At 65.4% G+C, this 22,682-nt stretch overlaps 2 protein-coding genes across 6 annotated transcripts in view; one reads left to right on the top strand and one right to left on the bottom strand.

The window, feature by feature from the left end:
• Positions 1-4,629, top strand: part of ROBO4 (roundabout guidance receptor 4) — a 32,037-nt gene extending 27,408 nt beyond the window's left edge. Inside the window, 3 exon segments of the mRNA XM_075909602.2 lie at positions 1,803-2,179; positions 2,355-2,485; positions 2,487-4,629. Coding sequence (XP_075765717.2) covers positions 1,803-2,179; positions 2,355-2,485; positions 2,487-3,071 — 1,093 coding nt within the window. The 3' untranslated portion in view covers positions 3,072-4,629.
• A 3,149-nt stretch (positions 4,630-7,778) lies between these two features.
• Positions 7,779-22,682, bottom strand: part of ROBO3 (roundabout guidance receptor 3) — a 108,592-nt gene continuing 93,688 nt past the window's right edge. For 2 of the 5 annotated variants that reach the window (XM_075909598.2, XM_075909594.2), the window contains exons 14-28: positions 22,084-22,300; positions 21,207-21,325; positions 20,918-21,089; positions 19,268-19,462; positions 14,952-14,975; positions 14,302-14,344; positions 14,092-14,216; positions 13,600-13,818; positions 13,333-13,471; positions 12,001-12,228; positions 10,481-10,662; positions 9,700-9,807; positions 9,349-9,510; positions 8,801-8,955; positions 7,779-8,193 (exon numbers count right to left, since the gene is read on the bottom strand). In XM_075909598.2, coding sequence (XP_075765713.2) covers positions 8,182-8,193; positions 8,801-8,955; positions 9,349-9,510; positions 9,700-9,807; positions 10,481-10,662; positions 12,001-12,228; positions 13,333-13,471; positions 13,600-13,818; positions 14,092-14,216; positions 14,302-14,344; positions 14,952-14,975; positions 19,268-19,462; positions 20,918-21,089; positions 21,207-21,325; positions 22,084-22,300 — 2,100 coding nt within the window. In that variant the 3' untranslated portion in view covers positions 7,779-8,181. The remainder of the gene's footprint in view (positions 8,194-8,800; positions 8,956-9,348; positions 9,511-9,699; positions 9,808-10,480; positions 10,663-12,000; positions 12,229-13,332; positions 13,472-13,599; positions 13,819-14,091; positions 14,217-14,301; positions 14,345-14,951; positions 14,976-19,267; positions 19,463-20,917; positions 21,090-21,206; positions 21,326-22,083; positions 22,301-22,682) is intronic. The other 3 variants (XM_089773306.1, XM_089773307.1, XM_089773308.1) reach the window with 3 other exon arrangements.

Below are 22,682 nucleotides of genomic sequence, written 5' to 3' on the forward strand. Positions count from 1 at the left end.
ACTGCACATGCACACATTCCCACACTGCACTCAGCAAGACTAGACTAACACGGCTACATCTCTGTTACTATTCTACATGTAAGGCACTATATTTAGCCATTTGGAATGGAAATCCATCAGCCATATAAAAAAACTTGCACAGATCCAGAATCTTGTTAGTTTTTAAAGTGCTGCATAGTCCTGTTTTTTGTTTCACCATGCACACACACACACACACACACACACACACACACACACTGTGCACTCAGATGCATACACTTTTGCAAATGCACACACGTTGCACATGCACACACTCCCACACTGCACTCTGCGCACACACACACACACACACACACACTGTGCACTCAGACACTGCACACTCACTTGCACACGCACATCCGGCCATGTATGCCAACACACCTGCGCATGCACAAACACATACTTGTCTGTATGTTCACACCCATCTGCACACACCCTCCAGCTCTCACATTCAGGTCCCTGCAGTCACCCCACACACCTGAATACCTTTGCACACCCACCTGCACACACACACACCCTTGTCTGCACACTCACACAGCCACCTGTACACACAATATGCCTGTATGCACATTCACAGACATGCACACACACACACAGATCCCTGCACCCACATCCACCTGCACAGTCACAGACACTCTCCTGCATACTCACACGCCTGAACTCACACATCGCTGCCTGAATACCTACACCCATGTGTGCACACACTTGCTTAAACATTCATCCACCTGCCTACACACTCGCCCACAGACACAGACTCACGCATGCCTATCTGCACTCACACACAACCACTCCTGCCTACACACAGGCACCTGTAGCTTCCCCCACTTGCACTCACATGCATCCTCTACATACCCATCTGCGCATTCACCCCTCCGTACATACATTTGCACACTCAGCCACACAACACTCACCCACCTCCCTGCATGCACCCTCACCCACACAACTTTGCTTGTGCAATCACACACAACTGCCTACAGTCACCAACATAAATTCACACTTGCACTCACACGAGCAAACAAGTCTGCACACTCGCCCTGCATATACACAGCTGCCTGCACACACAACCCCCCCCGCCTGAACACTTGCCTGCGCACACAACCTGTACACTCATCCACACAATCACACCTGTGCATACAATTGCCTGCACACTCCCGCACATCCCCCCGTTGCCTGTACTCCCACATGCACAGTCCTTCACACACATGCATGCACGCATGCGTCTGCTCACTTGCCATGCACACATGCCACCCCTCTCCTCAGCATCTCCCCCTGGCTGGCTTTTGGGGGCTTAGTCTCAGCAGCCCCGTCCCTGCATTGTACAGGGAGCCTGGGCTGGCAGCCTGGGGTCACTGGTGCAAAGCCCAGGGTGGGGCCCGCCCAGGGAGTCCTGCTCTGCACCGTGCTGTGTAGCCCCAGGCCAGCGTGCCAAGTGCATGCGACCATGTGCTCTAGCGGGGAGGGGCAGGGCAGCCCTGGGGGTTAGCTCCTTCCTGCCAAGGCCAGACAGCCGCTGTGCTCGTGGCGCCAGACACCGCCCAGTCCCTGGCGCCGTGCGGCTCCCAGGGGACCTCAGGCAGGACTCAGGCCCGTTGCCCTGAGCTGCAGAGAGCACCCACCCCAGGGCCTCTTGGCCCCAGCGGCCTTCCGCTAGCTGGGGGTCACTGCAGCGAGCTGGCGCTGGGGACTGAGCCTGGGTGGGGCTGGGCTGTGCCCAGCTGACCGCGAATCCCGCAGGAGCGAGGCTGCGGCTCCCCACTGACGCCGCTGCCTGTGTTCTCTCCAAGGCACCAGCGGGAGGGCGACTTCTCCCCGCCACACACCTACGGCTACATCTGCGGCCCGCTGCCCGCCGGGCTGGGGGCGGGTCCTGCCCCCGAGGAGGACGACGAGCCTGAGGCAGAGGGGGGCGGCTGCCACTCCGGGCCCTGCTCACGCAGGTGCCGCCAGATGCCCTCGGCCAGCCCCAGCGAGGCCGGCGGCTCGCCCTGCGGCTCCCTGCTCAACGGCTGGGGCTCTGTCTCCGAGGAGAACTTCACCAGCCCGCGCTGCAGCCTGGTCAGCTCCGACGGCTCCTTCCTTGTGGAGGCCAACTTCGCGCAGGCCCTGGCCGTGGCCGGGGACAGCTTCTGCGTGGGGCTGAGCCAGAGCACGGCCAGCGCAGGTACCTGGCAGCCCATCTCTGCTGAATGCTGGCCTGGCCCTTCACTCTGCTGGGTGGGCGGGGGGCTGCTATGGAGGGGCGCAGGCTTCCTTGCCTTGGGGTCCCTGGGTCACTGATTTTCATGCACCCGCTCCCTGAGCCTCACAGCCTGACTCTGGGTTGCTTTCCCCCCCAGACTTCTCTCCGCCCGCGTCCCCGCTGGATGGGCTCCTGCCCCCCCTCGCGCACTGGCACGGTGCAGCGTGGGGGTGGGGCACTGGCTGGCTGGAGAAGATGGAGGCCGAGTGCTTCTGGAGGGCCGAGGGGATGGACGCCTGCTGCAGAGAAGCCGGAGGGACGGGAGCGCTGCCCGGGCTGCTGCCCCTGGGCCCAGGCCGAACGGCAGGTGTTACTGCTGGTGCTCCTGGAACAGGGTGACTGGGCTGCTGGCGGGAGCGAGCGGGGCCCTCCAGGGTGCCCTGCTCTGGCACTGCAGCAGCCCTGGCAGGGGAGCGCCCAGCCTGCCCGCCGGGCCGCTCTGGGGCCAGCCCCACACACCATGGTGCCCTGGGGACGCTGCACGGCTGGCCCCCTCTTGGGCTGGTGCCTCGCCTTGCAGCGGGTCAGGCGCAGGCTGCAGGCTGAGCTCTGGGCCCGGCCATGCTCTTGGGCTCTGCAGGGCGCCCAGTGGCACCCCAGCAGGCACAGGGCGCCTAGGCAAGGGGCCAGCCAGGCAAGCACCCTCTGCCCCCAGCGCAGGGGCCCAGGCACCCAGAGAGAGCCCCTGGAGGACACCCCCCTGCCCTGCGATAGGGAAGGAGGAGGATGGAAGGCAGAAAGCCAGGCAGCCCGCTCCTGCCCAGCACCTAGGCAAGGGGGAGAGTTCTCCGCCCAGCATGGGAGAAGCCCCTGACAGCCCCATGGTGACCCCAGGGTAAGTGCCCCAACCCCTTCCTGCTACCCCCCTCCCTTTGCCCCTTCCGGCACTACCAGGAGAGGGGATGCCAAAGCCACCTGGGCGCAAAGCCCAAAACCCCAAGTGCAGTGTGCGCTGGAGCCCCAGGCCAGCCTCCACCATAGGTAGCTGCTCCTAGTCCCAAAGGGCCAGTCACTTGCCCCAGGCCAGCTGCACTGTAGGGCCCACCCCAAGGGCCACCAGTCCAAGAAAGGCAGTGAGGGTGCAGGCCCTGGAGAGGAATCGAGTTAGTTACACGGTTACCGCGAGCGAGCCGAGACCCGCCAATGAGCTACAGTCTGAGCTTTCTGTCTAGAAACGCCAGCCCCGCAGCCAAGCCGCTAATCCCACGTCCTTCTGGTGGGGCGTGGCCCTCGCTGGGGGGGTCCGCTCTTCCCAGGGAGGGAGCAGACGAGGGGTCAGTGCCGGTAGGGACCGGTTCTCAGCCCAGACTTGGCGTTTCCAGTTGAAGGTCCCCAGAGCTGCCTGGTCTCACCAGGTCTCCTCGCTCCAGAGAGCAGCTGGTCACACTAGCTACGGCCAGGCCGTGGCTCATTGGCCCCCCAGCCTGTTGTAGAATGGACCCCCACGCAGTGCGGGCAGCAGCTCCCAGGCGGGCCCAGACCCACGCGAGCCCCCAGTAGCTACTTTACCAGTCGTGGCTCGCCTGGAGACAGCAGCCCTCACGCGGTCAGTGTCCAGCCGACACGGGGATGCCAGCATCGCCCCGCCCCACCCACGCTCTGCTGACAATGGCCTGGCCTGCCCAGGGCCCCTAGTGCCACAGCACACACGAAACGAGCCAGCCCTGAGCTTGGAGCCAGCCTCTTCCCAGCCCTGTGGCTTCTTACCCTGCCCCTGCCAGCCAGCCTGCCACTCGCCCCCCTCATCCTGTGACATTCCCCAGGCGTGAGCTGGTTCTGAGGCACCCTGGCAGCTCTGGGCACCCGGGGGGCAGGGCGGGCAAGGCTGCGTTGGGCAGCGCGGCACACATGGCGGAGAAGAGGGAGGCACGCAGGGAGCTGGGCTCTACGTGCCTGCCTGACTCCATAGGACCAAGAAGCAGAGAAGGGTCGAGCCAAAGCCAGGCGCTCTGCCAGCGAGCCCAGAGTCTCCATGCTGCGCTGTGTCCTGCTGTGACGCAGCGGGGGGCTGTCTGCTCTGTGACCCGGGTCCCCCTGCGCTGGGCTGTGAGATTCCCACTGACTCACCCACACGTGGATTGGCCCAGACACCTAGTCCCAGCCTGAGCAGATAAAAAGGCTCTTCCCAGGAGGAGAGACAAAGGAAGGGAGGCGGAGGCAGAGGCAGCCACCTGGCTGGGGGGCAGGGCCTGGGAGCTGGGCAGTTTTTGCTGGGATGACATGAAGAGAGGAGACTAAGCTGAGTATTGAGGGGTCAGGGGCCTGGGGACCCCACCCCCAGGGTCTAGGGCAGCCAGCCCCTGACTCCTTATGTCCACATCACGGCTGTGCTGGGCTGTATCCTGGAGAAGCAATAAACCCCCCTGTTCTACTGGCTGGCGAGTCTCATCTTGCTGCAGACAGGGTGGAGGGTCGGGGGGAGGGGACCCGCCACACCGCCACAGTGGTGTCAGGGGTGGGATGCACTGCACCCCGTGGAGGGAGCTTCCAGCAGCAAGTGTTGTGGCGCAGTAGAAGGAAGGGGCTTGCAAGAGCCAGCTGTGCTGGAGGCAGAGCGAAGCGATTCCTGGGAGCCATGGGGCACTGCAGCACTTGATCAGTGAGTCTACACCCCGGGGATCGGCGGGGAGATGGCTTATGCCTGACTCCTGAAGCCAGATCTTGTGGGGCTGTGCAGAGCGAGGGGCCTGCTCATGGGGAAAGCAACCAAGGCCCAGCTGGTTGCCTGGCTGAAAGACTGACCGGTCCAGGGGCCTGGAGCCTGTCCCAGCGGGGAGCAGCCAGGCACCCCCTGGGAGTGTCGCAGGCTCTCAGATCAGAGGGGGGGGCTGGAGTCCACCAGACAGACACGGTGCCCACCAGGCCACGCTCGGCCAGCAGCGGTTCGTCCAGGGCGAGGGTCCATCCCGGCAGAGCTGCGATGGCTGGAGATCGAGCTGAGGCTAAAGGAATTGGAGTCATAAGAGAAAGGGCGGCAAGACCGTAGGGAGGAATGTCAGGAACGGGAGACGGAACGCCAGGATCGAGAGAGACAGCGGGGCTACGTCTACACTGGCATGATTTTCCGGAAATGCTTTTAACGGAAAACGTTTCCGTTAAAAGCATCTTCGGAAAAGAGCATCTAGATTGGCAGGACACTTTTACGCAAAAGCACTTTTTGAGGAAAAGCGTCCGTGCCAATCTAGACGCGCTTTTCCGCAAATAAACCCCCGTCGCCATTTTCGCCATCGGGGATTTTTTTGCAGAAAACAAATCTCTGCTGTCTACACTGGCCCTTGTGCGCAAAAGTCTTTTGGAAAAAAGACTTTTGCCCGAACGGGAGCAGCATAGTATTTCCGTAAGAACACTGACAATCTTACATGAGAGCATCAGTGCTTTTGTGGAAATTCAAGCGGCCAGTGTAGACAGCTGGCAAGTTTTTCTGCAAAAGCAGATGATTTTGCAGACAAACTTGCCGGTCTAGACACAGCCTGGCAGCATGAGCTGGATATGGCAGAGCGGAGATGCCGAGGGTCCCAGCTGCGGTGTGGGGAGGTTCTCACAGGTTGCTGAGAAGCCTTGGCGTAGTGGGGGGGGGGGCTGTCTGCTCTGTGACCCAGGCCCCCCTGTGCTGTGATGGGAGATTCTCACTGACTCTCCCAAATTTGTATTAACCCAGACACCCAGGCTCAGCCTCCCAGGGAGAGACAAAGGGAGGGGGGCGGAGACCAGCACCTGGCTGGGGGGCAGGGCTGGAGGAGAGTTTTAGTTTCTGGCTGGTATCATGGAGGAAGCAGCCTAGGCAACAGGCTGGGATTTAGGGGCCCAGGCTCCCCCATCTCAAGGGGGCTGAGGCATCCTAGGCCTGCCCTGTAACCAGATTCCATCTGTGCTGTGCTGTATCCTGGAGGAGCAATAAACTCCCTCTATTCTACTGGCTGGCGGAGTCTGTCCGTGCCATTACGGGGGTGCAGGAGGCAGGGGAACCCCGACTCCCTACCAGAGGCCTGAAGCTGTGTGGCAATCCCAGCATCCCCAACCCATGCCTGCACCTGGCATCAGTGTCTGCAGGAGCAGGCGGTGCCTCGCAGCCATGTGGGTGCAGGGTAGGACGGCCCTCCCTGAGGTCAGCCATGTGTGGGGCCCCCAGGCTGCGCTCAGCATGACGTCACAGCACTGCACCATCCACTTTGCTCCCGCCTCCCCTGCCCTGTGTGTGTTGGACCTCACAGGACTCACCTGATGTTCCCTGCCCGGGGGCCAAAGTCGTCTGGGAGGCCTCCTGCATCTGGGTGTCTGGCTCCAGGGTCGGGGCACAGTGCTCCTGCTGGTGTCCTCCTCCTCCTGGACTGTGGGGCCTGAAGAGCCTCTTCCTCAGACCAAAGCTCCCTGACCACGAGGGTGCCCCTGGCTTGCTGCAGGGATGTGTCCCTGGGTCTGGGGGCCTTGTCCCTGGGACATGGCTGAGTGGCCCTACCAGGAAGAGCTCAGCAGTCAGGGTCCTGGCTGGAGCTGGCTCGCGGCCACAAGGCTACTCCTGGGTGCCTTTGAAAGATGGCTACAGGCAGGAACAACAGAGATGAAAGCTCCGGCAGGGTGTCCACCAGGGCTTCTTCCTGGAGGCCTTTTTTTTTTTTTTTTGGACAGAACTGGCTCCCTGCATCCACACACGCCCTACTGTCACCAGATCTCTGTTGACAAAGGCGTCGTTCCTCGGAAAACGAGGTTTATTGCCGTTGACAAAACTGCCGTGTTCTGTCGACTGCCTGTCACCAGGACGCGGCCGTAGTGTAGACGCTGGTATAGTTTTGTCGACAAAAGCCTGTAGTCTAGACACACCCCTTATGTCCACATCACGCCTGTGCTGTGTGTCCTGGAGAAGCCATAACCCCCCTGTTCTACGGGCTGGCGAGTCTCATCTTGCTGCTACGGGGCGCAGGATCGGGGGTACCACACCTGCCCTGCGCAGACCTCGTCTCCTGGCCCCCTCCCTGCACCCTCGTGGGGCTGCTGGTGGGGCGCGGTCTCCCACAGCCCGGGCGAGGAGGTGACCAGTGCGGCTGTGCCTGAGCTGGAAGAGACACTTGGCCCCCTGCCCTGATAGCCACGGCCCGGTGCTGAGTGCTCCATCTCGGGCAGGGCTGGCCCGCCCTTGCCAGCCCCTAACCAGCCCCATCCCTCCGAGGCCCTGTTCCACCTTAGCCACAGGTCTGAAGGGACCCCCCTCGGCTGGGGCTGGGCCAGAGCCTGCAGGGCCAGTGGGCAAAGGCCCTGGCAGGGAGCACAAGATTAGTGGGGGGTTATCGCTTGCAGTGAGCTTTGACTAACAGTGCAGCAAGGGGCACCCACCCCCACCCCAGGGCACCCGCCGCTGCCACCTCCCAGCCCCGCCCCCACCCCAGGGCACCCGCCGCTGCCACCTCCCAGCCCCGCCCCAGGGCACCCGCCGCTGCCACCTCCCACCCCCGCCCCAGGGCACCCCCTGCTGCCACCTCCCACCCCCGCCCCACGCTGCAATCAGCAAAGGCTCTCACTCCACCCAGGGTAGCAAACAGCTTTATTGGTTGGTTTACAAAAGGCTCCTTCGGTACCAAATCCCCCCCGCCCAGGCGAGGGGTGGCTGGGCCGGCCGCACCCAGGGGCCAGCGCAGGCCGTGCCGGAGGGCTGCTCTCTACGCCAGGCTGGAGGCCGGGCCTGCTCCAGCTTCCTGCCCCTGCTGTGCCGGGCGCAAAGCTTCCTTCCCAGAGCCACTGGCCTGGGACCCAACTGGCCCGTGCCAGCCTCCCCCACGAGCCCCCGGCCTGGCTGGGCCCTGGCCTGCCGCCCCCCACCCTGCCTATTTACAAGGGACTCCAGTCTCTGCATCATCAGTGAAAGCCGAGCAAGGCCCGGAGCCCAGCCCAGCTCTCCGCCAGTGTCCGCTCCGGCGGCAGCCCCGCCGGCTTCACCTCTTCTCCTGCAGGAAGAGAAAGGCCTCAGCAGAGGGGAGCTGGGAGGGGCTGGGCTGGACCCGCTGCAGAGCACGGGGAGCTCCTGGCGATGGGGGAACACCACAGCAGCCTTGCCAGGGACCCACGTTCTTCCTCTCTCTGTGGGGCCCCTTGCCCTCCCATTGGCAGCATGGCTTCCCCTCCCGCCTGCTGCCAGTGAGCCAGCTGGGCATCTGGAGCCGGGCTGCCCAGCCACCGTGGAGCCCCGGCCGTCTCCGAGCCGGTGGGCATCTCCAGGACCCATGGGGATGGGGCTGCTTCCACCCCAGAACAAAGTTAAAGCCCCCTAACGGCTGTGGCTTTCCTAGGGGACGCCCTAGACCAGGCCGCTCAGTGCTAAGGGAGCCTGGTTCAAGCCCTCCAGGCACGTATGGGGCTGCGTGTACCCCCAGCTTACCTGCACCGCCAGCCGGAGACGCAGGTGAGCAAAGCAGCCCCGGTGCCGTTGGCGGAGGTGGGAAAGGGAGTGGCCCCCATGCTCCCACACTCGGCACCCCACACGCCAGCCCCATCCCACCCTGCAGGCCGCCTGGCCCTCCCTCATCCTGCTCCCCATATACGGGGGGCGCTCACCTCCCTGCGGTCCCCCGCGGTCCTGCTGCGGCTGGAGCTGTGGCCCCGGGACCCCGTCGAGCCCCGGGAGGAGGAGCTGCCAGTGGTGGAGCAGCTGCCAGACACCTGGCCTCTGGCGAGGAAGGTGGGTCTGCTGTACGGGACGATCGCCGCCGCTGCAAGGGAAGGGACAGGCGCGTGGGTGGGGCTGGCTTCCCCCCGCACAGCACACGGCAGGCGAAGGGCCAGAGAGCCGCTCGTTGCAGCTCAGCCTGCTGGTCTTTGAGCTGTTGTGTGCCCAGCACCGCGGCTCCTGGGCATGGGCCTCCCCCCAAGGCCGACTGCAGGGGCCCCGGAGCCTGCCATGGACCTGCATGGCCACCAGGCCTGCTCTGCGCCCTGCAGCCTGGCTGGCAGTGCCTCTGCCCCATGGGCACACCGGGCAGTCAGCTGGGTGGCTGCACATGGGGATCAGGGTGTGCAATGGCCCCACACTGGCCTGAGCTGCACAGGGGCCCCGAGCACACTGGGAACCTGGCCCCAGACCGCGGCGCGGTGGTCGGCATTACCCTCTTGGTGCTGGGGCTGGCCTGGCATGGCCCGGTGCCCAGCCCTACGCTCTGTCCCGCCGGCGCTGCTCACGTCGCTCGCTGGGCAGGTGCCGCAGGTCGGTGGGGGCGCCAAGGCGCCGGGGTCCTCGCTGGGTGGTGGCAGCGGGGGCGGTGGCAAGTCTGTGTGTGAAGCAGGGGAGGGGTGTCAGCCTGGCCCCCAGCAAACCCAGGCAGGCGCCCACCAGCAGCGTCCCCATGGACCCTGCGGGGGAGGGGAAAGAGGGCAGGGCTGATACAGCAGCTCTGGGGCCAGCGGCTCCCTGACGGACGAGCCTGGAGCTGTGCTGCCTGGGCCCTGGCCACACTCACCTGCCTGCTGCTTCTCCCGGCGGTAGTGGCTAGACTTGGCCTTCTTCTTACTTCCCATTTTCTGTGCAGGGGTGAGGGACGCGTCACTGGGGGCAGGACGGGCTTTACCTGTCGGCAAAGGCAGCGTAAGCCCCTGGCCTGCCCCCACCTCCCATCCTCTGCCCGGCGCTGCCACCTGAGCACTGGACCCATGGGCAGCACCGTGTCTGTAAGGGGCCAGGCTTTCTAGCCCCAGCTTGGCACAGGTTAGCAAAGCCCTCCCCGGCCCCATCACCTGCCTGGCAGGTCCCCATGGCCGGGCACAGGGTAGCAAAGCCCTCCCCGGCCCCATCACCTGCCTGGCAGGTCCCTCCAGCCGGGCACAGGGTAGCAAAGCCCTCCCCGGCTGCAGCATCCACCTGGCAGGTCCCTCTAGCCGGGCACATGCTAGCAAAGCCCTCCCCGGCTGCAGCACCCACCTGGCAGGTCCCTCTAGCCGGGCACAGGCTAGCAAAGCCCTCCCCGGCTGCAGCACCTGCCTGACAGGTCCCCATGGCCGGGCACAGGCTAGCAAAGCCCTCCCCGGCTGCAGCACCCACCTGGCAGGTCCCTCCAGCCGGGCACAGGGTAGCAAAGCCCTCCCCGGCTGCAGCACCCACCTGGCAGGTCCCTCTAGCCGGGCACAGGCTAGCAAAGCCCTCTCTGGCTGCAGCACCCGCCCGGCAGGTCCCCGTGGCCGGGCACAGGTGCCCTCCTCTGCCTGGGCGGGCTGTGGGAGCATCATGGGCTGGGCTGCACTTACCTGGGCTCGGGGACATGATGTTCTCAGCGCTGCATGTGGGGCTTGGACAGCGGTGGTGGCTCTGCCCATGTCTGGGTGTGTGGCCATCAGCCCCCTCCGGAAGGGCACTGAGATTGGGGTCGGACTGGGTCAGGGGAGGGCTTGACACCCTGGGCAATGCCCCCGGGCCGCTTGGCAACCGCCTGGAACAGAGCAAGAGCAGCTCAGTTAACACACACATGGGCACGGAGCCGGGGCAGCCACCCGGCACCCAGCACCCTGCAGCTGCCCCTGCCAAGGTGCCCCGCGTGAGAGGAGAGCCTGGCCTCTGGGGCCCCCAAGTGGGGCAAGGGGACACGTGGCTCTGCTCCAGGGGCCCCTGCCCGCAACCCAGCTCCCCGGGCTGCCCACGGGCCGTGCCACAGACCCCGCTCTGCACCCAGCCCACGGAAGCCCTGATGCACAGGGCAGGCTCCCAGCTGGTGGCAAGGGCAGAGATGCGGGGGGACGGGGAATCATTCGTCAGGTCCCTAGAGGGCCACCCTGGGCAGGAATCGCCCCCGACCGGCTGGGGTCTCTGTAACCCGAGGGGGGGTCTCCTTTCCTCAAGCCACAGTACAGCAGGGGCCAGGCCAGAGCTAGTGGGTGTTGCAAGTCAGGAAACAGCAGGGCTGTGTGGGAAACTGGGGGCCGGGTAGTGGAAGCTGTGGGTCGGGAGTGAGGGGCGCCAGTAGGGCTGTGAGGAGAGCAGAAGGCCGTGGGTCAGGAGTGAGAGGTGCCGGCAGGGCTGTGAGGGGAGCCAGCAGCTGTGGGTCGGCAGTGAGGGGCCGGGGGGAGCAGTGAGGAGAGCCGGGGGGCTGTGAGGGGAGCTGGGGGCTGCGGGCTGGCAGTGAGGGGCGGGGGGGCTGTGAGGGGAGCTGGGGGCTGCGGGCAGGTTGGCAGTGAGGAGCGGGGGAGCAGTGAGGGCCGGGGGGGGCAGTGAGGAGAGCTGGGGGGCTGTGAGGGGAGCTAGGGGCTGTGGGCTGGCAGTGAGGGGCGGGGGGGGCAGTGAGGAGAGCTGGGGGGCTGTGAGGGGAGCTGGGGGCTGTGGGCTGGCAGTTAGGGGCGGGGGGGCAGTGAGGAGAGCTGGGGGGCTGTGAGGGGAGCTGGGGGCTGGCAGTGAGGGGCGGGGGGGCAGTGAGGAGAGCTGGGGGGCTGTGAGGGGAGCTGGGGGCTGTGGGCTGGCAGTGAGGGGTGGGGGGGCAGTGAGGAGAGCCGGGGGGCAGTGAGGTGAGCTGGGCACTGCGGGGGGACAGTGAGGGGCGGGGGGGCAGTGAGGGGCAGGGGGGCAGTGAGGGCCGACAGGGCTGTGAGGGGAGCTGGGGGCTGCAGGGGGGCTGTGAGGGGAGCTGGGGATACGGGGGGGCAGTGAGGGGCGGGGGGGCAGTGAGGGCCGACAGGGCTGTGAGGGGAGCTCCACCCGCCCAGCTCTCTCCTGGGAAGGGCTGCGGGGAGCTCCCGGCAGCCGGAGCCCCAGGTGTGCGGGCGCTGGGGGCTGCTACCGGGGCGGGTGGGGGATCTCGAAGTGACGCAGCCGGGGGATGTCCTCGGCAGCTCTCCTCTCGGCCTGCGGCGAGGGCGTCAGCGTGGCGGTGGACTGCTGCCCGTAGGAGTGGGCGGGCGAGGAGGCGGCGCCGTGGGGCAGGGGCGGGCGGCTCTGCTCCTCCTGGATGGTCTCTCCCAGGTAGGTGCGTTCGGGCAGTGGGGGGCCCCATTCCCCCGCCTCCATGCTGCAAACAGGCACTGTCAGACCCTGCTGGGCACCACCGGCCTGGAGAGCCTCTGGCTCTCATCCCGCCCACCCTGCCCAGCGCACCTCCCTCCTCCCACCCCACACGTCTCCTGCTGCTCCCCGCCCACCCCCTCGTCCCGCCCAGCCCCCCCAACCCGCCGGTCGCCCTCCTCCCACCCCACACGTCTCCTGCTGCTCCCCGCCCACCCCCTCGTCCCGCCCAGCCCCCCCAACCCGCCGGTCGCCCTCCTCCCACCCCACACGTCTCCTGCTGCTCCCCGCCCACCCCCTCGTCCCGCCCAGCCCCCCCAACCCGCCGGTCGCCCTCCTCCCACCCCACACATCTCCTGCTGCTCCCCGCCCACCCCCTCGTCCCCCCCAACCCGCCGGTCGCCCTCCTCCCACCCCACACGTCTCCTGCTGCTCCCCGCCCACCCCCTCGTCCCGCCCAGCCCCTTGTCCCACCCCACTTCACCGTACGCTCTCATCCCACCCCTCACATCTTCCCAACCTGCCCCACTGGCCTCCCTCATCCCACCCAGCCCCATCTGGCCTCCCTCATCCCACTCCGCCCTGCCCAGCCCCCCCTCATCCCGCCCAGCCATGCTGGCCTCCCTAATCCTTCCCCGCCCCATGCAGATCCTTGCTCAGTCCTACATTACCCCCCACACTCTGCCGGTTCCATATGGCCCCCTGGCTCTGCTCCCATGGCACTACCTAGCCCTGTGTGCCATCTCATGGCCAGTGGGACCCTGCCTTGCCCTGGAGAGGCTGGGGCACCCCCCAGCACTGCAGGGAGCCCCTGGCAGGGGCTCTATGGGGTTGGGGGGAGGCGCCGAGAGCCTCCCAGCTGTGGTACATGCTGCCACCCAGGCTCCCCATGACTATGGCCCTCTCACAGCCCCTGCTGAGCTGCAGGTGGCCTAGGCAGGCAGCAATGCCACAGGTCTGCCAGGACCCTCCCGGCTCCCTGCAGCTCCTCTGGCCGGGGGGGCAGCGCAGCACGCATGGCCATGTGCCGACTGCGTGGCCGTGGGCTCCAGGATCGGGGCCTGGCATTGCTGGGGTTTGGGCAGTGGCACCATCCAGTAAGCACACCCACCTGGCAGCCAGCTCCTCCTCCTCCTCCTCGTACTGGCTCAGCTCGCTGGCTGGGGGCGGGGGGGGCAGCAGCTCCGTCCAGCTCAGCGCCGGCGTTTTCACCGCCTTCCCCACGGCCCTTGCCTTGCCGACTGGCACCGCTAGAGACCAGAGACAGGCACAGTGAGCGGGGCAGCCCGCAGTGGGGGCTGGGCTTGGGGTCCGGCCAGTGGAACACCCGGGGTAGCTCACTGGGCCCCCCACCGACCCCGCCCCGCAGCGCCCCTACCGTGCTGGGCACGGCTGCCCCAGGGGCTCTCCTCCTCGCCGGGGGAGGGCAGGCTGGGCGCCCCGCAGGGCCCCCCGGGCGTGCTGGCGTAAGGCGTGGTGCGCTGCGAGAAGCTCCGCATCTCCTCGCTGGCCGGGTCGATGGTGCTGTAAATGGGCCCGTCCGGCAGGCCCGCCCCGAACAGCTCCGCCTGGGCGAGGTAGCTGGAAATCCCGGCCTCTGCGGGCGAGTCACACACAGGCCACCTCGCTGTGGGCGGCTCGCCTGCGTCTCCTGCCCCTCCCGCCACGGGGAAGCCCAGAGGTCCCAGGCTTGACGCTGCTGCCCCTGCACCTGGGCAGGAGATCGGCCCCGGGGCTCCCCGGGACACAAAGCTGCCTTGGACCCCTGCCCTGCACTCAGCTCTGCTCCTTGGCTGGAGCTGCTCCTGACGGGCCTGTTCCCAGCACGGCTCCCAGTCCTGCCCGCCTGCCCCAGCCCTCAGCTCCGTACCGTTGTAGTATCTCTCTGTGCCAGGCTCCTTGGCACTCCCATTGCACAGCAGGCTGGGCGCGGGCCAGGAGTCCGCCAGCCATGGATAGGCAGGGGCGCTGGGGGCCATGGCCAGCATGCCGGGTCTGCAGGGAGAGAGGCAGGGCTGGGCCCGTGCTCTGCATGTCGGCAGCACTGCCCAGGGGCGCGGGGTGGGGCATTTCCACTTACCTGCTGTTGCTGCAGGCTGGCCCCTCCGCGCGTGGGAACGCCACTGAAAGAGACGGACGCTGCTGTAGGGCCTGGCTGTGAGGAGTGGGAGGGGACCCGGCTGCAGGGGGTGGGGTGGGACCCGGCTGGGGGGGCAGTCCTGGGTGCAGTTCCGGAGCAGTGGCAAGGCCATGGCCAGCAGGCAGCTCACACTGTAGCTGACTCTGTGCCTCCGGCTGGCAGCCCCACTGACTCCCCCCATCCTCCCCGAGCGCCACGAGTGGTCCAGCCCAACGGGCGCGGCCGGAGAGCTGGCGACCCCTCCGCAAACGGCTGTTGGGGAGGAGCCAGGGACGGGAATGGAGATTTGTGGAAGGGCAGAGTTAGGCTGGGGCAGAGATTGGGCAAGGGGTGGAGTGAGGGCAGGGGCCCAGGCGGGGACTTGGGGAAAGTGGCAGAGTGAGGGTGGGGTGGAGCAGGGGAGAGGGGCTTGGGGTGGGGGCCACGGCAGAGGCAGCAGCAGCGAGAGACACGCGGGGGACCTGGCCTGGAGAGAAAGTTCCAGCCGCTCGCCCCCTCTGCTCCGGGCCAGGTCTGGGCAATCGCTGGTTCGAGTCCGGCTGAGGCCCAGCCGCTCTGGGAACTCTGGCTGGGCGAGGGAGGGGCCTTACCTGCCGGCGTGTAGGCAAAGGAGGCTGCAAGAGAGCAGGGGAGTCAGTCGCAGCAGCTGCAGGCAGGGGAGTGCCAGGGCACAGCAGGGCAGGGGCAGCCCCAGGAGTGGAGCAGGCCTTGCTCCTTTGGGTCCCAGCCCAGCTGCTGCCACCATGGATGCCCAGGGCAGCAGCGCAGGGTGGCTGGGCTTGCCGATGGGTGACTTGGGACTGAGTTCTCAGCAGCGGCCCAGTCCCCATAGGCTCTGCGAGCCGCCCGAGAGCGCCGGCACAGTTGTGAGCCTGAGGAGTAGGCTGCCCAGGCCGGCCCAAGGGGGACGGTCAACTCAGGGGTGATAACAGAGGCTGGCTCTGCCCGGTCGCTGGCGCACCCCTCACGCTGGATGGCCCCTTCCCTGCAGCCTCTACCTCACCAGGGAATGCAAGAGTGCCAGGCTGGGGCAGCAGACCTTGTGAGATCGTCGAGTGCAGTCCCAGCCCTCCCGGCAGGATCAAGCACCATCTAGGTCATCCCTGGCCGGTGTCTGACCAACCTGCTCTTCAATATCTCCAGTGATGGAGCGTCCACAACCCCCTGGGCAATGTATTCCAGTGTTTAACCACCCGGACAGGCAGGAAGTTTTTCCTAATGTCCAACCTGTCTCCCCTGCTGCAGTTTAAGCCCCTTGCTTCTTGTCCTGTCCTCAGAGGCCAAGATGAACAAGTTTTCTCCCTCCTCCTTGTAACACCCTTTTAGAGGAGGCTAGCTGTGCACACGAGCTGGCTCTGGGGGGAAGCAGCCAGGCTGTTGGGATGGTCCCAAGCAGAGCCTCACATGCCCGCATAAGAACAGCCAGACTGGGTCAGACCAAAGGTCCATCTAGCCCAGTGTCCTGTCTGCCGACAGTGGCCAATGCCAGATGCCCCCAAGGGAGTGAACAGAACAAGGAAACATCAAGTGATCCCTCCCGTCATCCATTCCCAGCCTGTAACAAGCAGAGGTTGGGGACACCGTTCCTACCCATCCTGGCTAACAGCCATTGATGGAAAAACTTAAAAAACAACAAATGGTCCTGTAGCACTTTATAGACTAACAAAACATGTAGGTGGGATCATGAACTTTCGTGGGCACAGCCCACTTCTTCAGATGTGCCGGTGACAGCACGTTGGGGTTTCCCCGTCTCCTGCACCCCCGTAGGGGCACGAACAGACTCCACCAGCCAGTAGAACAGAGGGAGTTTATTGCTGCTCCAGGATACAGCACAGCACAGATGTCATCTGGTTACAGGGCAGGCCTAGGAGGTCTCAGCCCCCCTTGAGATGGGGGAGCCTGGACCCCTAAATCCCAGCCCGTTGCCTAGGCTGCTTCCTCCATGAACTCAGCCAGAAACCCCCCTAACTCACTCACTTCCAGCCCTGCCCCCAGCCAGGGCTCCACTCCCCTTCTTCCCATTGTTCCGCTCCCTGGGGGATAACACGTCAGACAGGTTCGAAGCCCCCTTGCATAATGACTCATCCCCCGCCCTGCTGGGCCGTGCTGCAGACAGCAGCCAGTGGAGGTCACTCACAACCCACTGCCCAGCATAGCAACCAGCAAGGTACCCCCCACTACGTCACAGTGCCCACAAAAGCTCATGATACCATCTACATATTTTGTTAGTCTTTAAAGTGCTACCAGACTATTTGTTGTGTTTTAAGTTTTTCCTGCTACAGACTAACTCGGCTACCCATCTGAAGCCACAGATGGGCCTATCCTCCATGAATTTATCTAGTCTTTTTTTGAACCCCATTAAAGTTCTGGTCTTCACAACCTCCTCTGGCAAGGAGTTCCACAGGTTGACTGTGTGCTGAGTATAGAAAAACTTTCTTTTGTTTGTTTTAAACATGCTGCCTATTAATTTCATTTGGTGACCTCTAGTTCTTACGTTACGGGAACAAGTAAATAGCTTTTCCTTATTCACTTTTTCCATACCAGTCATGATTTTATAGACCTCTGTCATATCCCCCCTTAGGCTATGTCTACACAGTAGTGTTATTTCGGACTAATGGACGTTTTTCCAAAATAACAGTGCGCGTCTACACTGCCAGCCTTTATTTTGAAACTAGCCAACTAGCCCATCCGTCATAAGACAGGATTTTCAGGTCTCTCCTCCAGATTGGTCTTCTCTCCTGAGCCTCCGCTCTCTCTCTCTCCTCCTTCTGCTACTGCCCCCCCCCTCTCTCTCAGCTCTCCTCAGCCTCCTGCCTCTCTCTCTGTCTCTCTTTCTCTTCTCCTCCCCCTCCTGCCTCTCACTTGGAGGACCGCAGAGCCCAAATGGCCGTTTGGGCATCGCGCTCCCCATGCAGCACGGGGAGCACAGAGCCTTAACGGTCGCTTGCACCACTTGCTCCCACGCGGTGACCCAGCTGAGCAGTGCAGAAGTCAGCCGAGCGCCACGGCAGGAGGCGAAGGACGTGACTCAGGCAACAGCGCCGCCCAGAGGGAACAGCCAGCATTTCAGCGTTACAGAGTCACAGACATTGGGCTACTATATATTTTGAAATATGTGAGCTGGAAGGCTTCTTACTCCAACTCCCGTAGCCCTCCTTGCACGAGGAGTAAGGGAAGTTGGGGGAAGAGTGTTCTTCCTTCGACTTCCTGCTGCGTAGACAGCACCAAAAGCCAAAATAAGCTATTTTGACATAAACTATGCAACTGAGGTGGCTCAAGTTGTGTAGTTCATTCCAGCATTAGCCCTGCTGTGTAGATGTACGATCAGTCTCTTTTCTAAGCTGAAAAGTCCCAGTCTTTTTAATCTCTCATCACATGGGACAATCTTTGTTGCCTTTTTCTGACTCTTTTCCAGTGCCACTATATCGTTTTTGAGGTGAGGCGGCCACATCTGCAAACAGTATTCAAGATGTGGGCGTACCATGGATTTATAGACAGTAAAATGTTCTCTGTCTTACTCGCTATCCCTGGTGCGTGTAGGAGAATGGCGGGGGGGGGGGGGGCTGTCGGTCCCTGGTGCATGGAGGGGTTGTGTGTGTGGGTCTCTTGGTCCCTGGTGCCATGGGGGGGTGTCAGTCCCTGGTGCATGGAGGAATTGTGTGTGGGGGGTGTCGGTCCCTGGCACATGGATGGGGTTGGAGGGGGCTGGTCCCTGGCATGTGGCAGTCGGGGGGGCTGGTTTCTTGCATGTGGCAGTCGGGGGCAGGGGGAACTGCCAGTTCCTGGCGCATGGAGGGGTTGTGTGTGTGGGTCTGTTGGTCCCTGGCCTGTTGGAGGAATTGTGTGTGCGGAGTGTTGGTCCCTGGTGCGTGGATGGGGCTGGTGTGGGCTGGTCCATGGCACATGGCAGTCGGGGGGCTGTTGGTCCCTAGCGCGTGGCAGTCAGGGGCGGGGGCTGTTGGTCTCTGGCACGTGGCAGTCGGGGGGGCAGGTTGTCGGTCCCTGACGCGTGGCAGTCGGGGGCAGGGGCTGTCGGTCCCTGACGCGTGGCAGTCAGGGGCGGGGGTTGTCGGTCCCTGGCATGTGGCAGTCAGGGGCGTGGGCTGTCGGTCCCTGGCACGTGGCAGTTGGGGGCGGGGGCTGTCGGTCCCTGGCACGTGGCAGTCGGGGGGGCTGGTCTCTGACACGTGGCAGTCGGGGGGGTTTCAGTCCCTGACGCGTGGCAGTTGGGGGGGCTGTCGGTCCCTGGCACGTGGCAGTAGGGGGCGGGGGCTGTCGGTCCCTGGCACGTGGCAGTAGGGGGCGGGGGCTGTCGGTCCCTGGCGCGTGGCAGTCAGGGGGCTGGTCTCTGACACGTGGCAGTCGGGGGGGTTTCAGTCCCTGACGTGTGGCAGTTGGGGGGGCTGTCGGTCCCTGACGCGTGGCAGTTGGGGGGTTGTCGGTCCCTGGCACATGGCAGTCGGGGGGGCTGGTATCTGGCGTGTGGCAGTTGGGGGGGGCTGGTCCCTGGCACGTGGCAGTCGGGGGGGCTGGTCCCTGACGCGTGGCAGTAGGGGGGCTGGTCCCTGGCACGTGGCAGTCGGGGGGGTTTCAGTCCCTGGCACGTGGCAGTCGGGGGGGTTTCAGTCCCTGGCACGTGGCAGTCGGGGGGGCTGGTATCTGGCGTGTGGCAGTTGGGAGGGCTGGTCCCTGGCACGTGGCAGTCGGGGGGGCTGGTCTCTGACGCGTGGCAGTAGGGGGGTTGTCGGTCCCTGGCACGTGGCAGTCGGGGGGGTTTCAGTCCCTGGCACGTGGCAGTCGGGGGGGCTGGTCTCTGACGCGTGGCAGTAGGGGGGCTGGTCCCTGGCACGTGGCAGTCGGGGGGGCTGGTCTCTGACGCGTGGCAGTAGGGGGGCTGGTCCCTCACCCGTGTAATGACTCAGCTCCTTCCTCTTCTTGCGGCGCCAGTAGAGCCAGAGGCTGAAGCCCATGAGGACGACCCAGCAGGCCCCGCCCAGGCCAGCGATGAAGGCCGGCTGCTTCACCACGTCTGTGATCTGCTCAGCCAGGCTCACACCCTCCCCACTGCTGACAGGCACCTCGCCCTGCTCCGGGGCAGGCTCTGCAGTGGGCACAGGGCAAAGGAGAGGCAGTGAGAGGGCATCTACGTGGTCTGCTGGGGCTGTGGACTGCAGGGCAGCTGGCACCACAGCCCCCTCACGCAGCCCCCCGAACCCCTGTCATGCACACCCGGCACCCGCAGCCACGTGGCCCTGAGCACCAACAAGGCAGGGTCCTGGCAGGGTCACACGAGGTGCCCCACTAGTGCCTCGCTGCACCCCACACTCGGGCAGTGCACAGCTCAGCACAACTCAGCGCTGAGCCAGGCCAGCACGGCTCGGCACGGCACGGCTCAGCACTGCAGCCAGGCCAGCACGACACAGCACGGCACGGCTCGGCACTGCAGCCAGGCCAGCACGACACAGCACGGCACAGCTCAGCACTGCAGCCAGGCCAACACGGCTCGGCACGGCACGGCTCAGCACTGCAGCCAGGCCAGCACGGCTCAGCACTGCAGCCAGGCCAGCACGACACAGCACGGCACAGCTCAGCACTGCAGCCAGGCCAGCATGGCTCGGCACGGCACGGCTCAGCACTGCAGCCAGGCCAGCACAGCACAACACGGCACGGCTCAGCACTGCAGCCAGGCCAGCACGACACAGCACGGCACAGCTCAGCACTGCAGCCAGGCCAGCATGGCTCGGCACGGCACGGCTCAGCACTGCAGCCAGGCCAGCACGACACAGCACGGCATGGCTCGGCACTGCAGCCAGGCCAGCACGGCTCAGCACTGCAGCCAGGCCAGCACGGCACAGCATGGCACGGCTCAGCACTGCAGCCAGACCAGCACGGCACAGCATGGCACGGCTCAGCACTGCAGCCAGGCCAGCACGACACAGCACGGCACGGCTCAGCACTGCAGCCAGGCCAGCACGACACAGCACGGCACGGCTCGGCACTGCAGCCAGGCCAGCACGGCTCAGCACTGCAGCCAGGCCAGCACGGCACAGCACGGCACGGCTCAGCACTGCAGCCAGACCAGCACGGCACAGCATGGCACGGCTCAGCACTGCAGCCAGGCCAGCACGACACAGCACGGCACGGCTCGGCACTGCAGCCAGGCCAGCACGACACAGCACGGCACGGCTCGGCACTGCAGCCAGGCCAGCACGGCTCAGCACTGCAGCCAGGCCAGCACGGCACGGCTCAGCACTGCAGCCAGACCAGCACGGCACAGCATGGCACGGCTCAGCACTGCAGCCAGGCCAGCACGACACAGCACGGCACGGCTCGGCACTGCAGCCAGGCCAGCACGGCTCAGCACTGCAGCCAGGCCAGCACGGCACGGCTCAGCACTGCAGCCAGACCAGCACGGCACAGCATGGCACGGCTCAGCACTGCAGCCAGGCCAGCACGACACAGCACGGCACGGCTCAGCACTGCAGCCAGGCCAGCACGGCACAGCACGGCACAGCTCAGCACAGCACGGCAGGGCCGAGAGCCAGGTGCAACTCACTGATCCAGATGGCGACGGGCACGCTCCTCACTCCCACGCCAGCACTGGTGACAGCGGCCACCTGGGTGCGGTAGAGCATGCCGGGCACCAGCCCCTGCAGTACCACTGAACGCACCACGCCCTCCACGCTCTGGTTGATGTGGAACTGGCTCTCATTCCCCAGGCACCAGATCTGCCCGGGAGAAGAGACTGGTCACCCGTGGAGCAGCTGCCCCCAGGCACCTGGCATTGGCCTGGCCAGGGCCCGTGGGCACTGCAGGACTTGCCGACTCTCACCAGCGGCCCCTACCTGGTAATTCTGGATGAGGCCGTTCTGCTCGCCAGCGGGGGGTGGCTCCCATGACACATTGATGCTGGTGCTGTTGCCCACGGCTACCACGGAAACCTCCTGAGGAGGGGCACTGGGGGCTGGCAGGAAGGAAAGAGGGGTGAGTGCTGGTGGCAGTGCCCCCAGGGCGGATCAGGCTTGGCACTGGCACCAAGAACACCCACCAGCCTTAATCGCCATGCCCAGCCGTGAGAGCCTCCAGCGGGCCCCGCACCTGCCCCCAGGGAGTCCAGGCGCCACGCCCGGCTGCCAGCTCCGGCCCTGGCTGCTCCCGGCCACAGACCACAGCTCAGACGGGCCACGGGGAAAGGGCCGGTCCCAGAGCCTGGCCGCTGGCTCCGTGACAGGTACCGTGGTGCAGCCCATGGAGCTGCCAGGCCAGGCAGACCAGCCAAGGGGGACATTATGGGATTTCGTCCATGGCCCAGGGAGGTTAGCGAATGCCTGGGAGCACTGGGCACTTCTCCCCGCATGAAAGCACCGGACCCCCCCGGCCGCCCTGCCCGTCCCCTCCCCACCAGGCTCCTCGGCCCCCAAGGGAGCCAGGCGCAGCAGTCAGGCAGCCATTCCTCATGGTCCCAGCGCCCCCGGGGCGGGCACAGCCCCTTCATACGGCTCCCTCGCTGGTGCCCGGCACCTCCCGACCTTCCTCCGGCGCCCGGACCACCAGCCCCCGCCCCCCGCACTGACCTTCCTCGGGCGCCCGCACCATCAGCCCCCTCCCCCACTGACCTTCCTCAGGCGCCCGCACCACCAGCCCCCTGACCTTCCTCAGGCACCTGCACATCAGCCCCCCCAGCCTTCCTCAGGCACCTGCACATCAGCCCCCCTCGCTGACCTTCCTCGGGTGTGCGCACCAGCAGCACCTCGCTGTCCGTGCCCTGCAGCTCGTCGAAGTAGGGGCGCACCTTGATCTCGTAGTCCTGGCCCTTGTGCAGCTCCAGCAGCACGGTGCGGCGCTGGGCGGGCACTGGCACATCCTGCCCCTGCCAGGCCCCGCCCCGCGGGCGGTACAGCACCCGGTAGCCCTGCAGGAACTGTGCCTGGCGGTTCACCTGGGGAGGGGAAGGCCTGGGGAGCGCTCGCCGTGGCCCCAGACCCCTGGAGCCAGGCTGCCCCACCACGCTCTGCAGCACCACCCCCATCTGCTGCCCCCCACTGACACCGCCCCACAAGCCTGCCTCTTCCGCCCCATGCCCTGCACCACCTCCACCCCCCACTGCCTGCCCCACTGACACCTCCCCCCATGCCTCCCACTTCCGCCCCATGCCCTGCACCGCCTCTGCCCCAATGCCTGCCCCACTGACACCTCCCCCCATGCCTCCCACTTCCGCCCCATGCCCTGCACCGCCTCTGCCCCAATGCCTGCCCCCACCTGCCTGCCCCACTGACACCTCCCCACATCTGCCCTGCTGCCCACCGGGCTTGTTCTGCACG

The sequence above is a fragment of the Pelodiscus sinensis genome, chromosome 25 (genome assembly GCF_052426305.1).
Source record: "Pelodiscus sinensis isolate ZL-2025 chromosome 25, ASM5242630v1, whole genome shotgun sequence".
NCBI lineage: Eukaryota > Metazoa > Chordata > Testudines > Trionychidae > Pelodiscus > Pelodiscus sinensis.